The sequence below is a fragment of the Equus asinus genome, chromosome 10 (genome assembly GCF_041296235.1).
Source record: "Equus asinus isolate D_3611 breed Donkey chromosome 10, EquAss-T2T_v2, whole genome shotgun sequence".
NCBI lineage: Eukaryota > Metazoa > Chordata > Mammalia > Perissodactyla > Equidae > Equus > Equus asinus.
In genome coordinates, this window is record NC_091799.1 from 75557893 (window position 1) to 75578520 (window position 20628).

The following is a 20628-nucleotide window of genomic DNA, read 5'->3' on the forward strand; positions in this document are numbered from 1 at the left end:
ATGCCATTGCTAGGGGCCAACCACCAATCCAACTGCAAGCTTAGTTCTGCGAGGCTGTCCTGACAAGAAAAAAACCCATGAATTAATTAATTAACCATGTGGCATTTCTCCTGCCTCTCTAAGAGCAAGAAAGAACTAGCACAAGAAAGAAATATATCAGTTCGAGCATGAAGTACTGAACTGGTTCTCGGCTCTCTTACAAGGAAATGTGAATATTTGTAAATGAACGTTAGGGTTTTTTATTATGGAAATTTTTGAACATATATATGAGAGTGAATAGTATAATGAACCCCATGTATCCACTAGCTAAGATTCAACAGTTACCAACATATAGTCAATCTTGCTCCACTGCTATCTCCACCTAACACACATCCTGAAATCTTGGTTACTTTTAAGCAAATCCCAGACATCATTTCATCCCTAAATATCTCAGGATGAGTCTCTAAAAAATAAGGTAACTTTTAAGAAACATAAGCACTATACCATTATCACACCTAAACAACTCTCTTAAACATCACCAAATATCTGGTCAGTGTTTAACTTTCCCATCTGCCTTAAAAATGATTTTTTTTTTTTGTGAGGATTGTCCCTGAGCCAACATCTGTGCCAATCTTCCTGTTTTGTATGTGGGACACCACCACAACATGGCTTGATGAGAGGTGTGTAGGTCCACACGTGGGATCCAAACTTGTGGACCCCAGGCCACTGAAGCAGAGTGTGAAAACTTAACCACTATGCCACCAGGCCAGCCCCTCGAAAATAATTTTTTTTACATTTGGTTTGTTTGAATTATGACACAAATAAGATCCACATATTGCATTTGGCTGACACAGTCCTAAAACTTTTTCATTCGAGTTTCCCCTCCTTTATTTTCCCTTGCAATTTATTAAAGAAACTAAGTTGGTCCTTCTGGAGTTGCAGGATCATGTTCTAGACTTTCTTGATGGCATTTCAATGGTGTCTTTAACACATTCCTCTGTCCCAGGCTTGATCAAATTGAGCTTGGTTTTGTATAATATTTCATAAGTAGTATTGTGTACTTAGATTGGGAGCACAAGTCATTCTTGTTTTCTAATGTTCAAACTGATCAATGGTTTCAAAAACCTGATTCATTCATTATCAAATTCCCCATAAGATTTCACCTCAAGGATTTAGCAGTTATCAATGATTGTTTACAAGATACAAAATATTACTATTCTAATTTTATAATTCCTTTTATTAGATGAATTAAAGAAAAACTGTCCCTCATCAACCATTTGATTGCCCTGCCCAAGATCTGTAATCAGCCTTATCGCTAGGGAGCTTTAGTTCATTTTAATGGGAAATGGATTTGGACATTATTTAGTGGTTTTTATAGAGACAAAATATGAATTCATACTATTATTTCCCACTCAAACTTAGAATTACAGAACTTTTACTTACTTTCTTCAGTTTCATGTGTCTCTTTTCTCTGACACTGAAAATTCTCATTTCTAATTACATTAGAATAGTTATTAGCAATATAATTAGAGGAGTTTGATTTCTTTCCAGTTCTTTTTGCCCTTGGGGATATGCCACTAGGGGTGTGCAAATTACTGTGCTTTAAAGATATTTGAAACATTCCCATGTATTTAAGCCACCAACTTGATAGACAATACGGCTTGTTTCATTTCACTTTGAATTTTTAGGGGTTGCTTTTCTTTAATTTTGATGTAATCTTGTTTTATAAAAATGTAGTATATGGTTCCAAAGTCAAATGTACAAAAGTTGAGGTATATTCAGAGAAGTCGAGCTTCCATCCTGGTCCCCTCCATCTGGTTCCTCTCCCCCCACCTCCCACTCACACCATGGTAACTATTTTTTAAAGCTTTTTTTTTTTTTTTGAGGAAGATTAGCCCTGAGCTAACTACTGCCAGTCCTCCTCTTTTTGCTGAGGAAGCCTGGCCCTAAGCTAACATCCGTGGCCATCTTCCTCTACTTTATACGTGGGATGCCTACCACAGCATGGCTTGCCAAGCAGTGCTATGTCTGCGCCCGGGATCCGAACCGGCGAACCCCGAGCCGCCAAGCAGAAGGTGCGAACTTAACTGCTGTGCCACCAGGCTTTTTTTCTTTAATATAAGCAAACAAGGTTATACACATATTTATATTCCCTCTTAAATAAATAGTGCTATATATCTTCTTCACCTTGTTTTTCACTTAATAGGACCACTCCATAGCATTACAGAAATATTCCTCTTTGCTTCTCACAGCTACATACTATTCAATTATGTGGATTTACCACAGTTTAGAATAATCTATTTTTAAATAGGGTATGTGTAATATTTAGATGACTAATATTTCATGCCTCTGACTTGCGACTTAAGAGTAAGACCAAAAGGGACCAGAAGCCAAGTCAATCAAGCTGACTGGTAAATTCAGAAGTGGGTATATATACATTTGGAGGCTGAGGTTGAAAAATTTCTGAAAATTGTAGGTTTTCTTCCAGCCATACCTATAACTCACATCTGAGATGCCTATCCAGCCAGTGATTTCTTCTCTGAAAGCTGGTTCCCATTTAGAATGGCCAGCAGGACTTGAACTGAGGACAGGGTAGTGAGTGCTCACTGGCCAGAACAGTTTATCACTCAATTATTCTAGTTGATGAGTATTATATTTTTCAGCATGATAAATGAGGTATCGATATACAAAACTAGACAGTGAAGAAAATTTTTGTTGTTAGTCTTGTCTAGTCGATGCTGACTCTAGTGACCCTGTGTACGGCAGAGCGGAACCCTGCCCAGTCTTTTTGCATCATCCTCTCACCTTCCAGTGCTGTATCAGTCAATGCTTTGCTGCTAATCACAGGGTTTTCAGGGCCAATTGTTTTGGAAGTGGGCAGCCAACTCCTTCCTAGTCTGCTTTAGTCCGGAAGTTCCACTGGAACCTGTCTACCATGAGCGACCCCTTCTGGTATTTGAAATACTGGTGGCATAGCTTTCAGCATCACAGCAACATGCAGCTGCCACACTGTGACACCTGACAGATAGGTGGTGTGGTTCCCTGACCCAGGAAATAAACTCAGGCCCATGTAGTGACAGCACTTAATCTTGACCACTACACCACCAGGACTGGCCTTGAGGAAGATGATCATAGGATCTCTTTTGAGCTCTTTCCATGTGCAAGGCATTGAAATAAGCATTTTGAACAAAAATCTGTGAGCTAGGTACTATTATTATTCCTGTGTTAAATAATAACATATTAAGGCATAGAAAGGTTAAGTAATTCATGTAGAGTCACACAGCTAGGAAATGACAGGGCTGGGATTTAACCTCAGGCTTCTGGCTCCAGAGCCCATGTCCCTAACCACTAGACTACCCTGTCTGAAGGAATGGATCAGAAGAAAGAATATTCAGATGTCAATAGTAAACTGAGATGATAAAAGTTTTTGTTCTGACACAACACTCAGATATGAAAGAAAACAAAGAACAAGATACAAATACAGGAACATGGTTTTATTTTCTTTAAAATATTCATATGCTCCAAAACATTTTACTTAAAAATTTTCACTGGAAGTAGGAAAACAAAAAACAGTAAAGAACACCAGCATGAATACATAACGCATACCTTAACTGTGATACATCAAATGTATTTTAACGTAATACTTTCATAACATGATATCTCACATTGTGTTAAGAAATAATACTAGGAAGTGATACTAGAGAACTATAGAATCCTGGATTCTGTGGCAGATGGGATATCCTTATGGGGGCCAAAAAAGAGCCCTATAAGGTAAACAGAGAAAAGTGACAAGTAATCTAAAAGTAGCATGTCAACCAGCTATAGGTTTTTAAAACGCCACTAAAAATGAATCTGAGAATGCCTTTAGACATAGTTCCCACTTTAATGAACATCAGAAAATTCACAGTGGGATTGTAAAGGTAGGAATGTGATTTTATTGTGGGGTTTTAGCCATGACTCTCACCTCACTGTACTGTATGCAAAGGAACAAGGGAAAGCCTTTAGTCATGATTTGTACCTTAATCAGCATCAAACAGGGTCCACAGTAGTCAGAAACCCTATAAATGCACCAAAGCACACGGGCTTTTTTAACTAAGTCTCAAAGCCTAGTTAACGCCGGAAAATTCATACTGGAAAAGAACCATACAAATTTAAGGATTTTGAGGGGCCAGACGGGTGGCATAGTGGTTAGGTTCACACACTATGCTTCAGCGGCCTGTGGTTTACTGGTTCAAATTCCAGCAGCAGACCTACATACTGCTCATCAAACGATGCTATGGTGGCATCACATACAAAATAGAGGAAGACTGGCACAGACGTTAGCTCAGTGACAATCTTCCTCAAGCAAAAAAGAAAATTAAGGATTATGAAAAGTCCTTAAATAGAGTTTAAGTTTTAGTCACTATCACAGAACTCAAAATGGAGCGAAACCCCAAGTGTAACATAAGCAGGCTTTTAGCTTATTACTTACCCATTAGTAAAGTCCACACTGGACAGAAACCCTTTAAATGTAATCAAAATGAGGTCTTAAGTAGTGAGTGACTCAATCCTTAATTCGGTATCAGAACTTCTATAAGAGAAACTTTACGAATGTTCTGAATGTGCAAGGCATTTAACCAAAGGGGTGGAATTTGAAGACACAAATGCTAAAGGAGACAGATGCTTAGAGGTGCCTTCCCAACCACCCTAGATAAATAGCACTCCTCTCCAGTCACACTGGCCCCTTCGCTGCTGTATTCTCCACTGCACTTAACACTTAACACAGCACACATTTCTTTCTTAAAATCTGTTAACTTCCTCCACTAGAATACAAACTCCAAAAGAGGGTATTTTACAAAGCTATATCCTCAGTGCCTAGGACAAACCCTAGCACGTAGCAGTCACATAATAGTGGTTGATGAGTGAAGTGTAGTACTTTCCTTATGTAGAGTATTTGGTATCTTGGATTTACTTCATTCTGAATGAAACAGAACTTACTTAGGAGGCTGTAACACATACAAAAATGTGTGATTCATTGTTTTATAATACACCAGAGTAAAAAGCATTACATTATAACTGTTATGGTCTACACATGATTCTCCAATTGTGTGGGGGATGGAAGTCATACAAAAAGCACCCAACAGTACCCTCAAAACTGTACCAACCAGTGAGAGACCCAAGTGAGTCACAAGGGTCATGAAGGCAAAAATGGAAGTTCCAGCTTCTGAAGAGAAAGTTTTCTTGTTTTCTCAGGTTCTAAATCTAAATAATACTTTACTCCTCTGAGAAGTAATTCCCAATTTGCCTTGTCAACCACTGGGGTAGAGGGCATGGCAGTTTGGAATCTGCAAAAAGCAACCCTTCTGTGCAGAGTTCAGCACTTAAGAATTATGTCTCTTATTAATTCAAGAACATTACTAAGGGCCTACCATTCATTAAGCACTATGTATAAAGATACATTTTCAAAATATGAAGTTCACCAACTCATAAGGAAAATAACTATAAAGCAACGTGATCAGTGTGATAACATGGGAAGTGAAGATCAAGGAAGCAGAAGCACGGGAGTGTCTAACTTTGACTGGAAAGGGCTGAAGAAAACCTTAAGGATACAACATCACTGGAGCTGAGTCCTAAAGGATAAGTAGTAGGTATTCACTTGGCCATAAAGAAGGGCAAAGCGTTCCAGGCAGAGGTAACGAGGCCTGCTAAGGGTACTGAGGGAAAAAATACACAGCACGTTGGGGAAGAAACTGGAAGTCCTTGTGATTGATCATGATGCTCCAAAAGGGGTGGAGTGAGGGTGGGCAGTTTGTGGTTTCAAAAACCTTATTACAAATTATTTAAATCTTTATACTTACAAAGCACAAAGGTATTTTCATGGTAACACTTGTTAAAAAGCTAAGTTAAACAGAAATCTTCTTAGCTGTGTAAGGGGTAAGCAAGGAGACAGCAGCAGACACAGGGAAAGAGTCTCCTTGTCTCAAGAGGCTTTATCAGATTATGTGTATCAAAAAGGAGCCTGTGCTTTACATGTCTGAAGAACACTGGACTAGAACATGATTACACAGGATGAACTGCAGAGATGAGGCTGGGAAGGTAGGCAGAAACTAGGTTATGACATTCTGTGTTGCCCTGGTCTGTGGAAGACCGAAAAAACAGAAAACATGCACCAGAAAAGATCTTAGACGAAAGACGAGGATTAGTGGTTTGGACACACTGAATTTAAAACTACCACGGGATGTCTAAGTGAAGATATTTAATAGGCAATAAGAAAGAAGGCTTAGAGAGGAAAAGAGAAGCTGCGAAAAAAAAAAAAAAACCCAAAAAACAAAGAGAAAGAAGGAAGGAAAAGGGGGGTGGACAGAACTCCAGGGAAGAGCAATACCTAAACGGTAGGTAGAAAAACAGAAGCCCCTGGGGAAGTGAGGGAGATGGCACAGACGAAAGGTGGAGATTGCTCTTCAACAGGAAGTAGCTACTTCTTTTCCTCTAAAAAAGGGAAAATGAGTAGGGCAAAGGTAGTAAATAGAAGTTAACTTCCTCCTGGTCTCAATTTTCTGTAAGATAAGACCAAGAGCTGTATGCTAGCAGAGGGGACAGAGGGCCTGAGCACAGTGATGAGGAAAGTTACAGGTTTGGATTAGCCACAGCGGGAAGGGCAGAGGGGCCACAACAGTAACAAACAAGAGGCTTACATTGAGGGCTCTTTTAAAGTTGAAAGCAAGATACTTACAGAGATTCCACTTTGAAGGACTGCATGTACTTCACGTGGAACTCAGCATCCCAGGAAATGTGGATGACGGGATGAATTCAATGTTGAGGGCTTGCAGAATGATCAGGCTGAAGGACAAGGGGAAGACTGATTTGAAGAGACTGCGGAGAGCACTTCATAAGGTGCCCCATAAGGCTGGGGCTGGATAGGGAAGGAAGGATGTCTGAAAGGGGCTGATGGTTTAGGAGAAAGGAGAGTAGTCCAGAGGAGGAGGTTGTGAAGAAGCCAAAGAAATAGTCCAATCCAAATAAAGGAGAGAGAAAAATCAGTTAAAACGAGGAAGTGAAAAGCTGGAAAGATGAAAATTGTCATCAGTTACTGAAATTTAAGATTTCAGAAAAAGAAAGTCAGGATGGTGATATTCGAGGTGTGGCCATGGGAATTCCATGCTCCTGGAATGTGATGAAGTCACTGGTGCAGAAATCAAGGATATATCAGCAAGGTACCAGACAGATCATCCCAAGATGACAACAGAAGTTGAGGTAGACAGAAAGACTGTAAGCAAGATAGCAAGTTAGGCTCTCTGGCCTTTATCACTCACCTCTACTATTAAAGACAAAAAATATTAAAATTTCAATACGTATGAAAAGATGTACCCTAAAAACATACGAACTAACAGTAGACTAACCTAACTTGATTTTATCATCATTACTCACGTGATAAACTACGCATATTCTTTTAAACAACAGGAAAATCACTTTTGAATTTTTATAAAATGCCTAAAAGAATAAAAATTTTAAATGTCATTAGTAATACATGATAAAATAATTAAACAACAATTCTTTTGTGGAGTCTTTCATTATTTACCTTATTGTGGAAATGAAATCTGAATATTGGTCACAATTTTTTATTTTGCCAATTTTTATATCAATAGCATATATCCAAAGCAATGAGATGACCTGATTTTAAATCTTTGAAGCACAGCAAACCTCAAGATAGGAATACTAAAAAATAATCTAAAGATAGTTGAAATGGTCAATTTCATGTTATGTATATTTTACCACAATAAAAAAAGTAATACAAAAAAATCATTGTAAAGCTAAACTGAATTCTTCCTTAGTATTAGTTACAGCATATCTATAATTTAGGCTGAGTTAGAATAACATACATGCCATTTTAGAAATTAAAGAATCATTTAAGAAGATATAATGAAAGACGAGGATGGCATCTGAAAAAGGGTAACAATGCTGAATATCATTATGTAGTGTAATGGTCTTAAATTCAGTGTCACTATGTCTTCTTTTCTGGAACTTTTCCATTCATGGGTCTTTTTGTTTGTTTTTCTGTTTGAAAAGCATGAGATAAACTTACTAGTTAGTGTGCTGCTGAAAGAAGTTTAAAATTTGTTTTGCATTTGTTGTATTCCATTCTTGTTCTTTCAGGGGTCCTTCACATACAGATACATACTTTTTCAATATTTTTTCTCCTACTTCTCGGAAATCCAAAGTTTCTTCGTGTGTAGTGTAGCTTGCTCCAGAAACACCAGTATCCACTTCATGATTTTCTGGCTGTTGATCTGCACAATGTTTCAATCCCCAGTAACACATTTCTCCACTGTACATCATAGCCAGCAAATGAATGTCACTAAATATTCCTGGGAAAGTCATTTAGGTGGAGAAATTAGAATTTAAAAGTTTAAAAAAAAACCCTGGTTATTAAAACTCTAATAAATTCCTTTTATGTCATTAAGCATTTTTCTTTCTCATTTAAAGTTACATTTAGAAAAGCCAAATTATCACTTACTAATACAAACCCCATTTAATTGGCACTTCTATCTCTATTTTATCCATTGTCCGAGAACCCTTTTTAAAGACTTATTTAAGTCAATGTTCTCAAGCTTTTTGGGATTCTCTATAGGACCTCCTTGAGAAGCTAATCTAATCAATGGAACCTCTCCCAGAACATACACCCCAAATTCTGCAAATAATTTCGGAACATTCAGAGAATCCCTGAATCCCATCCATGAACATAACTTTTATTTTGGAGTGTGCTTGAGGATCAATGATACAGTTCCAATAAAGCATCCTACGCCTCCTGTACTTGTACATGTCTACACAAATTATCACGCTAAACATGATCCCGAGAGGCCATGTAAATCTAAACGATCAAAGATGTTAACTTATATCCAAGATGCTTTATGTTCCCAGGAAAAAGGAATACACTGCAGGATTTTCATTGAAAGTTGAAAGCATTCTTTTATGGAATAAGGCAATTACATTATATAGTTAAACATTATGGCACACAAAGTATATTAATTTGGTAGAAAGACAAACAGACCTAGAATCAAAAAGCTCTGGGGATAAATTGACTTTGGGTAACTCAGCAAAGCTCTTTGAGCCTCAGTTAACAAATCTGAAATATGAGGATTCCATATGTCCTATTTATTTCATGGAGATTTCTTAAGGAATACATGAATAAAAATGTATGAAAAAGTTTTAGAACTCATAAAGTGCTATTAAAACATTTAACTAGTTAACTTCTTAAAGTCACTCAAATATAAATAAAAGACTTACTCTAATGTGTGATTAGAAAAGTTTACCTCAAATAAATGAGCATCATAATCTCAGTTGCTCACCTAACATGGCTCAGCAGAAATGACTATGATGGTACTAGAGATTAAAAATAGATGAAAAATTCAACTTTCAAAACTGTACTAGTTTCCATCATCTTAAATCTACTGCAAGCTTTTTATCTCAGAATTTGTCCCTTCAGCTAATCTTTCACTTCACCTCAAATTTAGCTTCTAAATAGGAGCAAAAGAACAGGTTTAACAGAAGAGATGACTCATTAAACTGCTATATCAATAAAAGAAATAATCATTTAAGAGCAGAATCTGAGGCTTGTATTCATGAAAAATATGATAGGCTGCACTAAATTAATGTTTTCTATGTATAAAACAACTTTCACTTACTAAGTATAATCATTTCTTTTCACTTTATTCCTTTATAGGTAAAAGATTATAAATCTCAGAGAAAAGCTGGATACAGCATTAGATGTTATTCAGAATTGTATTTCATATTATATACGGCATTTTGTTGAATGCATTATCCTTTTATTTTTGTGATCTTATAACCTGTCTAGTTATTCCTAAAAAGAAAGTGGAGGGGAGTAAGGAGAGAGAAGCAAAAACGGAGGGAAGGTTGAACTTTTAAGCAGGCTAGAGCTGTGGGAGGAGGAACTGAAGTAGGTCCCACAAAGTGAAGCCACTTGGGAAGAGTGAGAAGTATTTGCCTAAGTGAGATCTGGGATCCAATTTATGCCCAACTCTAAGTTAGCCTCAATTTTTATATTAACAGGAGTGACTGCTGAACAAGGTACATAGATATCCTATGGAAGGTGTTACTAGGGAGAGAATGAACGACTATATGCTAAAGAGTGGTTCTCAAACTTCAGCCCGCATTAGAATTACCTGGACATGCTAAAATTTGATAGCTGGGTCCCCACCTCCAGAGTCTCAAATTCAAGTACAGGGTTGGGTCTATGAATCTGCATTTTTAACAAAGCCCTAGGACCTAGGGTGATGCTGCTGGTCCACAGGCTATGCTAAACAACTTCATTAAAATATCAAAGGAAGAGATGACCAATGTGTAAATTAGGCACGTTCTCCCTCTCTACTCCCCCAAGAATTGACTACTCTGTAGCTATCTCTTTCTGCAGCTACAAATTTTCCTTGATATTTTTTCTGCTAACGCTCAGCATGGTTTTCAATAAAATACTTCACTTTGCACTGTGCATGTCCTTGATGAACACACATGTGACAGTGAGGAGTGCAGGCAGGGAGATGCAGAATAACCCATGAAGTGAGTGGAGGCAGAAAGATGACTTATACAGAAAAAAAAGGGTGGCCAGGCTGAAATCCCCTAGAAATGATGTCTAAATATGGCTGCATCATGACACGGGAGCCTATTAAAAATAGATTTCTGCACTCCATATATTGAATCAGAACCTGCAGATAGTACACAGAAGCCTGCATTTTTAATAAGCTACCCAGGCAATTAGTGATGCCAGTTCAGAGCTATTGCTTTAGGGGATCTGAAATCCAGATTCCGGGTTAAGCAATGAGCCAAGAGGCTGCTGGGAAGGTAGAGGTGGTCCCTAGTGGTATAAAAAGGGTGTAAACCAAGAGCGTGCAAAACTCAACAGTATTTTGATTTAACCCGTTTGACTCCAGGGTTATTCTGACAAGGCTTTTTATAAGGGCCCACAGAAGACTGAGGCTCAGAAATGAGGTAAAGTGATTTACTGAAAACATTACTTGCTAATTTTTAAAAGCTAAAAATTTAATGGCATATAGGCACTGTTCAAAGGACAAAATGATTATCTCACCTTGGAAAAAAATAAAAATCATACCAAGTATACACTGTTTTATCTAAAATTGGGTAAATTATCATTAAGATGTGGCCACAAAACTATTTTGATGATTCATATAGAGCTTTCTAATTAGTATGAAAGATTATTCAGAATTATGTTTTATGTTGCCTAACAAAAAATAAAATAATAATTAGAGCCTCTCCGATGGGGTCTTAGGAGTCATTTAGCCTACGAAAAGTAGGCTTTCTGGTTTCTAATCTACATCTTGAGAGAGATGAAGTCAGGAGGAGCGAACTGCTTCAGATGAGAGCAAGAAGTCAACACCAAGAGGACTGAGCCCTGGCAAAACTGCTGTGGAGCTGATGTTGTATTCTCTTTTCCTGGGGAAAAAAAGAGACCCTATCTGTCCCTTTTGATTCCCCTGTTGAAGAAGCAATGGGAGTTGGGGAAAGTACAATCAAATTACGATCTGAGAGAAGACAGCAGTATCACAAGCATTCTAAAGAAAAAATTCCAGGCCATGAAAGTACATTACGTTATAACTAGAAATGGGACAATGAGCACAACTGGTGACCTGTGCCACTTTCTGTGGTTCTAAACAGGCTTTAGCGCCTATCCTTGCTTTTTCTTTTAAATCAATCCATGCAGGTGGATGAGGAGATTTTAGAAAGGTCATTTTCAATGCAGCTAATTAGTTCATAAGTTATCTGGAATAAATACTTTCCACAAATAAATCAATACACCCATGTTTGTCAAAACGTCATGCCCACTGAAGGAGCACTTTGTATTCGCAATAAGATTTTTTTAGGACAAGCTACTTAGCTTGAATTAACTGAAAGGAACAACTTTTGGACACCAGTAGCCAGACATATGTTAATGACACAAATCATGCTGGTTTTAATAGGCAATGTTTTTGAATAGAAAGGAAAAGCCTACAGAAGCTAAAAAAGAAAGAATTATTAAAGTAAACTTATAAAATTAAAATATAGAATTTTCCCTAAGAAGTTTTCATCTTTCCCATATTTGATTTTTCCCCATCAAAACTCCAGATTGAGAATCAACAAAAATTTATATGTAGTCAATTGCAAGCTACTTGACCTTAAACAGGTTATCGGGCTTATCAGGAAGAACCTCAGTTCTTCCCTTTGTAAAAAGAGATGGTAAAAATAAGTGGTTCTTCCCTCCCATAGTCTAGTCTAAAACCCAAACGATGCTCTATATTCAGTTCCTAACATTTTTAAGTGCACAGACGTTTATGACAGAAACTAACAGTTGCCACTAAATAGTCATTCTTCCCTTCTTTCTTAGTAAAAAGACAATTTATTTGGGATGGCGATGTATCAGGTAAAGGGCTATACACCCCAGTTCCCTTGTAGCAACATGAAGCCATGTGATTTAATTCTGGCCAGTGAAATGTAGGTGGAAGTGTTCTAAGAAACTTCTGAGAAGACTGCACCAAAGGAACAGCTTGGCTGAAAGAAACATCCTTTTGCCATGCCTATAGACCGAAACATAGGTGAGATGGAAGGAGTTCCAGGAGCATCTTGTGATACTGAGGATGGAAGCAATCTCCTCAACAGAGATGCATGTTGCACAACTCAGGGTCTTGTTTACATGGTATTCTGTGAAGTGCCTCCCTCTGAAGCTCTCGGGCTCCGGTTCTAAAGCTGACAAAGTAAAAAGATAGGAACCTAATGATGCCATGGAGCCACCATAACCAGCTCCAGACCTTTTTTATGTGAAAAAGCAGTAAATTTCTACATTGTTTAAAAGTTACTTCCGGTCTCAGTTACAAGTAGTTGAACCTAGTGACTGATCGGGGCCATGTGTGGATGCAAAGGAAATAAAAGTAACATGATACATAATTCTCCCAAAATTACTAAACAGAGATTAGCAGTATTTTTCTATATTACATGAGAAGATCTCTGAAGTTTTTTAAAGTCCCTTTATTTTTTGTCCATAATGTGACTTGAAATTTTTTAAATCAGAGTTAAATCAAATAAATTCCTTAAAATTTTAAAAAGCTTTAAAACACCTAGAAAACTTCAAAAAGAGATCACATTACCTTCGCTCAGTAATTTAGCTGTGTCTAGGTCCTGGAAAGAAACTCCTTCATTTAACTGGATAGGACACCGATAATTTAGCATCTGTAGCAAGTAACTGATTCCATCAACAAGGTACTAAATCAAAGTCAAAGCCAAAGAATTGAAAGCATTATATGCAAAGCTGTAGAAACTTCAAATGCTAAATTTTTCCCCATTCTTTAAAATTAGCTCATATATAGACATATCTTATGGCTATTACATTACAGTGGTACAAGGACCCACCACCCTACAACTTTTATAAATATAACCCTCCAAAGAGTAAGGAAAGAGTAAAAAGAGTAAGGAAAAGAAAAATAAATATATTGTTAACCAAGAACACATGATTCAGTAATATACTTTTCAAAAATGTTATCATAGGGACAAAAGGATAAAGATAATAAAAATGTGTTCAATAACAATGTATTAAAAATATCTATGCACTTACGATAACTTAGAAATACTATGATCAAACTTTTCCATATGAAAGTGTGAGCTCTCATTTCCAGGCCCATATAAACCACGTGCACAATCAACCCACATCAGAATCCTTAGTAATACAATACTACAAGAGGGTCTTTGGATTTACGGATTTGGTCAGAAGAGTCAAGGCAAATCCGAGGGCCACAATTCTCTAGCAGCAGGGTCATGTGGGTTCTTTAGGGGTGATCTGCTGACAGAGAGAGGCTCACAACCAAGTCTGTTTGCTTCAGGCCAAAACATACACTTAGAAATTAATATAGATTGTCTATCTCATATTTTAAAAAATAAAAGTTCAGAACTTAAATAAAATCATGTAGAACTTTCCAGTTTACAAAGGGATTTCATATGTTATCTTATTTAATCTGTACAGTAATTCCAATTTGTTTAGGATTACATAGCTAGGAGGTCAAAGACCTGGAATGCAAACTGACCCTTTGATTCCACTACTCTTAATACTACACCAAAGACAGCTTTTTGAAACCTATGGATGTCAAGAATAAAAAATATATGAGGAATGCCTTTTTACCTTTTTCAGAAAACTAGATTTTCTCGTGAGCCATTCTCTCCTTTTGGTCAGAGAATGACAATACATATAAAGTAGGGCTCCTCGTCTCCAAGAGAGACATTCCAGGAGCTCATCCCCAAGCAAGTCGCTGTGCTGAAACATAACAAAGACAGAGCTGAAAAGAGAAACTTCATGTCTGTAAGAATCAAAATTAAATTTCAAAGTTTAATTTTGAATTTTAATAATTTTATAATAAAATAATTTTTTTTTTTTGAGGAAGATTAGCCCTGAGCTAACATCCATGCCTATCTTCCTCTACTTTATATGTGGGATGCCTACCACAGCATGGCTTGCCAAGCAGTGCCATGTCCGTGCCTGGGATCCAAACTGGCGGACCCTGGGCTGCCAAAGCAGAAAGTGCAAACTTAACGGCTGCACCACTGGGCCAGTCCCTAAATTAATAATCAAAATTAATTCAAAATTTACTGAGCAATTAAAAACAGTATCATTTCACAAAATTTGCTCTTCACTTAGCTACTTACACAGCAATGCCCTACTTTGAATCAATTAGAAATATAGAAATCTATTGCTACAGGAAAATTAAAATAACTACTCCAGTTTACAGAGTTTTTACAAAATGACATTTATTTTAGTACCCAATTCTCCTAATATAGTTGAAATGTAAGTATTTCATAATCTGATTAAGAAGACAACTTCCAAAATATATGTCACTTGAAACAAGATCATATCTATTTCTACTCTTGTTAGAATAAAATAATAAAAAGATATACACAAAAACAATTTTAATAAATCAAACTTTACCTTGTTATGTCATTTAAAACTTGGGATTATTTGTTTCTATTTGTTTCCACAGTTAGCATCCTCTGATAAACACATAGAGCAAAAAAGACATCTCAGTAGAGATAGCCAGAAGGCAGTGAAAGATGAGAAATTATTACTTGAAAGAGTACCCAGACTAGAGACAAAAATCTTGGAATCATCTCTGGGGTTGGCCCAGTGGCACAGTAGTTAAACTTGCATGCTCTGCTTCAGTGGCTGGGGTTCATAGGAGTGGATCCTGGGCACAGACATACACACCGCTCATCAAGCCATGCTGTGGTGGCATCCCACATACAAAATGGAGGAAGATTGGCACAGATATTAGTTCAGGGCCAATCTTTCTCACACAGACACACACAAATCTTGGAATGATCTACATAGAGATGGCAGTAAAAACTGTGAACAGGTTGTCAAGCAAAGACAGAATAGAGATTAACAGAGGATTAAGGAGATATCCTTGGGGAGTGCCTATGTGTCCAGAATGGGAGAGGGGAGATGCTCAGGAAAGAGCAAGAGCAAGGCTTCTCAGAGATGAAGCAGAGGAGCATGGAGGGATGGGGTGACCAGTGGTATGAAAGGCAGCAAATGCCCAGGAGAATGAGGATTGTAAAAAGGACAACAGATGCAGTAAGAGATTACTGGAGACTTTCAAGAACACACAGCATCTGCAAAAGTAAGAGAGCAGAAACAGCAAATATCTGTGTTTAGAAAATGATTAGGCACTATAATTACAATACAATTCCATTATGCAAATATTCTGAAACATATTTAGTAAAATATGATACTTTAGTTGTCATGTTGGTCTAAAGTGTCAAACTCTCACATGTCCTCCCTTCAATCTTAATTTAGAACAGAGACAAAGACACACTCAAGAAAAAATAGACTCCAAAGAGAAATATAGCAAGAATTAGAAGAATTCCACCATAATTCACATGAGTACAAAACTTACTTTTGGATGCATATTATTTTCTTTAACTAAAATTTCTGGTTCTGAAAGAAAACCAATCAGCTCTTTTACTTTCTGTGAAGAGTCTTCAGGAAAATCTTCATCTACTAGCTTGTTCTCCTCAAAATACGTCATGTCCAAAATAGCCTGAAGTAAAAGAGAAGACAAGTATCTACAAATGATTTCAACTTGAATGAATAACTCTTACAGTTTAATCTTACATATATAGATACTTTATTAGACATTTAAATCTTCTGGCAAGTAGTTAAATTTGAAAAATAGGCAAAATGTCTAGCTACAATCATAATCTGAGATGGATTTGATAGAAAACTTCATAGGTAGTTTACTGAAATATTGAATTAATGATAACCTTGCTTCCCTCAAAAAATAAAATGGAGATTTATACTTTCATTAAGATAAGCTAATCATACACAACATAATGATGAAAAGTATAATCATATAAGTAAAATTATTCTTTGTTATTTATACACATCCACACAGAGGCCTGAATTTGAAAGGAAAATTTAAAAAAAAGGGGGGAACAGAAAAATTTTATGAATCAGCGTGATAAAAGCAGGGGGACTCATGTTGAGAATCCCAAGGAAAGATGAATTTCAAGGAAAAAAATATCAGGGCCCTTATAGAGACCTCTAATCCCTCTGAATGACCTTCAAGAACTTGGAAACTGCATATATTAGTGTTTTGCTTAATTGCCCACAAAGGGAAGCAATTCTGTTATCTGCAAGATTTTCCTGACTTTTCTTATCAATACAGCTAATAAATCTTGCTTCTTTGCATACTACCTCAAAGCTTCAAGTCTATATGTTTTATGCACACAGTTTCTTGGACAAAATTAAACACTTTAAATAGAGAATAAAATGATAAAATAGAAATAAATAGAGAATAAACTGACAAAAAATAGAATAAACTGATTCCATTACACCTAAACTTTAAAGTCAATCATCTTAAATAATTCTGCCCCTGTAACATGTCAGAAATCACGTTTCAGTACCTGTGTGTAAAGTTCTAGAAGATTTGATGGATTTGAACATTCTTTGTCTTCTCCACACAGAAGTTTCAATTTTTCTAGAGCTGCAGAGGCCCGAATTAAAAAGTGATCTGTAAGAGAGAGATCACTTCACAGTTTCAGTGTTATTTAAACAAAAAAAGTTACATATCTGAAATGATGAAATGCAATTATGTTACAGCACTGGAGAAACGGCATAGTAGTAATGGTGTCTTTTGTAAAACGTTAAATATATCATAATGTCTAATGCTACTTAAATTTATCATAAAAGTTATTCTGGAAAGCTAGACTGAACACTTTCTAGGTTCAGTTGCCATTTCTTAAAAGGAATCTGTAGTTTCATGATGCTTCTTTTGTGATGTTGAGGCTCTCAAAATGTTTAAATAATAAATTTAAAACTTTTATTGGAATAGTAAAAATAATATATATAAATCTACAGAAAGGGTTTCCACAGAAAACTTATAATTTCATAAATGTATTCTCCAAAAGAACACGATTGATTAAATCAAATGCCTCATAAAATGTAAGCACTGAGCAACTATAACTTTATCATAATTGTTTATGTGTGTAAACAGCTGTAACAATTAAAATTACATAATCCATCTACGTGTTTTATTTCTTTAAAAACCTAGAAACGGAACAAATTACTGAATTCCTTGCAAACCTGGAAGAAATTGAACTAAATACTTCTGATCTGCCCTCTAAAAATAACTCACTCTCCCTCCCTCCCCTCTACATTGTCTAATTTCTTCCCTTTCTCTAATGTCATATTCCCTTTGCTTCTATGATTTCACTTTTTCTTATGGATTTTTCCTCCCTTACCTTCAAAGCGTCTGTATCAAGGGCCTATCCACCCTTCTGCATCCATCTCATGTGGTCAGATTCAGATATGCCCACCAGCAAGACACGAAAGTTCCTGAGTTTGCCCCTCTGTGCTTCCCCCCTGAAACATACACTTTTCCCTCCTCACTGGCCAATGCACAGAAAATGTAGCATTTGGTGTGGGCCCCTCTGACCCGGCCTCAGCACTTATACAGACAGATGAGCTGTCCGGCATTGGAACAAAAGCACCACCAGCTTAAGTTAGGTGTGATGGCAAGCATACAATGACCTTAAGTTTTCCCAGGTGAGGTTAACCTGTATCTAGACCAGATTCTGATTGCTTTAAGGTCCGCTACTCACCTGAACTGAAAATTCCTCCTTTAGCACTGCCCTCCCATCTCTCCTCAGCCCAGAAGTATCATCTACACAACCCAGAAAAAAAAGATTCTATTGTGAAATGAAATTGCATGGAATCTGGCACTCCTTATGTGCTTCTTTAGAGACTGAGTTAGTTTTTTTCCCTTAATTTGCAGGATTATTTTAAATGTAAAGACCTGCACTAAATTCACTAAACCATTGCTTAAGAAGTATCTCACACGAACTCATGACATAATTTGGGGGGGGAGGGTAATGGCTCACATTTTAGAAAATTTTTATAAGATCTAATATTTTTACTAGAACCACTCAAAGTAACAATTATCAAAGCAAAGACAAAAGTGATTTTTACATAATCCTTGGAAAGTCTCTCTCACAGCATACTTCCATACAGAAAATACACTGTGCTTGTACAATGAGAAATAAACCAAGAAAAATTGACCAGAAAGAGCATTCTTAGATGGAGCATGTCTGGCTGTATCTAATTTGAAGAAGACAACAGGGACTATCAACCCCTACAACCTAATACAAATACACTGTTGTTATACATTTTGAGTGATTCTTGAGTGTTTCTTATTTTTGTTGCATGGGAAAAGAATGCCAAGTTCAATTTAAATACATGCAACCACGTTTTAATTAAACTTCATAATATAAGAAAATCTTGCTAGTAATACTTCATAGCTCATAATGTGGACCACTATCACTTTAATTTTAGCAAACTGTCAGAACTTTATAGCCTCCAAACAACAATGTATACCACTTGACTTTTATTTCCAGCCTTCATTCTGGACTGGATTAAAGAACTCTTCCACCGGAAAATGAGAACTTTTGGGTTCAGTGATAAGTGAATAAAAAACATTCTTTGATCTCTTTAGACTGGTTCAAATGGAGCTGGAGAAGGGTGAAGATCACTGAACGGCTTATTTAGAGGCAACTTAGCTACTCTTCTAGGTAACAGCTACTACTGTGCATGAACTAACTATTCATGGCAATCTCGGGATTCTCTTGCCACAAACCAAAAAAGAAGCCAGCTTCAGGGTGGTCTGTGGGTTTTGAAGAACATACTCGCAAAAAAAGATAATCCAGCGAATGATCTTCACTGAAACTAGAGCCATTTCATCGTGGACCCTATTTAATAAATTGACCAACGATTCAGTCGTTTGGGAAAATGTTCCACTACCATTTTCCTATGAGTCTGATGACAACGAGTCAGTCCACAAGAATTTTAAAACCTACCTGTAGTAAAGGCTTAAAACAGAAAAAGAAATAATGTAGAACCTATAGCCAGCTGAAAAATAATGAAAGAAAACTGAACTTACACTCAAAAGTCAAGGTAATTCTCTAAACCAGTTTTTCCTAAGGAAACCGCTTAAGATATTTCCAAAAGAAATGTTCAAATACTGACACAGCCCTTTAAGAATTGAGATGACGTATGTGAAAGAATCGTCTAAATTATACCAATGTAAAGCTCTTCTGTAGAATACTGTTTACAGTTGAGTTTAGAATCCAAAATATAACACGAAAATTTACATCGCTGCAGTGAAAAAGTGGAACTGATACACATGCCTAGCTATCTTTACTGCATGCAAAACCACCACTACTTATTGGCATACTATCATTCAGCTTTAACCGCTCATTTAAACTTTCGTGCGTACTTTAATCTAGATTTTGCCCTTTTCCCAATCGCTACCGAGAGCAGCACTGATCTAAGATGTAAGCCATTTCCCTGGATTACGAAAAACGCGGTTTCAACACAAACACCTTGGTGAGGCAAAGCGAGCTCTTGGGGGTGGACAATCGACGCGCAGCAAGGGGTTCAGAAGCCAACACCTTAGGTAGCTCTGGCCTGAGATCCACACGGACCACAGGCCGCAGCCTCCAGCCCCTAGGGCTCCGGAGCGCCAGCTCTGAACCACCGTCCGCCTGCCCGCTCCCTCTCCTCCGCTCCCTCACCGTCTTCGCCAGCCGCTTCGCTAAGTTGCTGAATATGGGCTTGAGCCAGGTCCCCGAGCTCCTCCACTCGCTTCACCACACTGGAGCCCGCGGCCGCCATGGCCACAACGGGCGGGCGCGCCCCAGCCACGTGACAGCCACCGGCCCGTGGTCACCTGATCCCCGGACCAGGGCGGGGCGTGGGGGCGGGGCTCTCCTTGTTAGTGGGTGGGGACCCCAGCTCCAGAAGAGGGCCGGCCACGCCCCCCAGAGGTTGTTCCGGGTTATTTTCTTCCTCCCGGGCTTCCCCTCCCTCCCATAATCCTGAGCAGCCAGGGGACTTTAGGGGCGGGCATGACGTCAAGGGACGCCTCTCTCCCGCCCCTTCCTCTAAGCCAATCGGGAGCCGTCCATGCCTCCAAGCTGACCCAATGGGAAGCCAGCTCTCTCCGCGGGGTAGAGCTGGCGAAGAGGGCGTGGCAACAGGTGGCTGGCAGGTGGCTGGCAGATGGCTGCCAGGCAGCCCCGCTCCTGCGTCTCTATCACGCGCTACAGCTTGGTCAGTAGAGCAGACGG

At 37.8% G+C, this 20628-nt stretch overlaps 1 protein-coding gene across 2 annotated transcripts; it reads right to left on the reverse strand.

The window, feature by feature from the left end:
* Window positions 1–3458: 3458 nt before the first annotated feature.
* RIMOC1 (RAB7A interacting MON1-CCZ1 complex subunit 1) lies at window positions 3459–20321 on the reverse strand. Of its 2 annotated transcripts, none has more exons than XM_014867415.3 (6): window positions 20074–20321; window positions 16909–17015; window positions 15900–16043; window positions 14132–14263; window positions 13107–13221; window positions 3459–8324 (listed from the first exon to the last, which is right to left on the reverse strand). In XM_014867415.3, the coding sequence occupies exons 1-6, from the start codon at window positions 20171–20173 to the stop codon at window positions 8041–8043; spliced, it is 882 nt and encodes a 293-aa protein (XP_014722901.1). In that variant the 5' UTR covers window positions 20174–20321; the 3' UTR covers window positions 3459–8040. The 2 variants fall into 2 exon arrangements, with proteins under 2 accessions (XP_014722901.1, XP_070375813.1); XM_070519712.1 differs by lacking the exon at window positions 3459–8324 and adding an exon at window positions 8908–12708 and having other exon boundaries at window positions 20074–20231.
* Between the last annotated feature and the right edge of the window lie 307 nt (window positions 20322–20628).

What these genes read in the sequence shown, in the direction of transcription:
- RIMOC1 (XM_014867415.3), bottom strand. Translation starts at nt 20,173, where the DNA reads ATGGCGGCCGCGGGCTCCAGTGTGGTGAAGCGAGTGGAGGAGCTCGGG. An exon ending in TTCTAGAACTTTACACACAG is followed by an intron (nt 16,044 to 16,908) that starts GTACTGAAACGT and finishes CTTTTACTTCAG; the next exon opens with GCTATTTTGGACATGACGTA. An exon ending in AGCTAAATTACTGAGCGAAG is followed by an intron (nt 8,325 to 13,106) that starts GTAATGTGATCT and finishes TGACTTTCCCAG; the next exon opens with GAATATTTAGTGACATTCAT.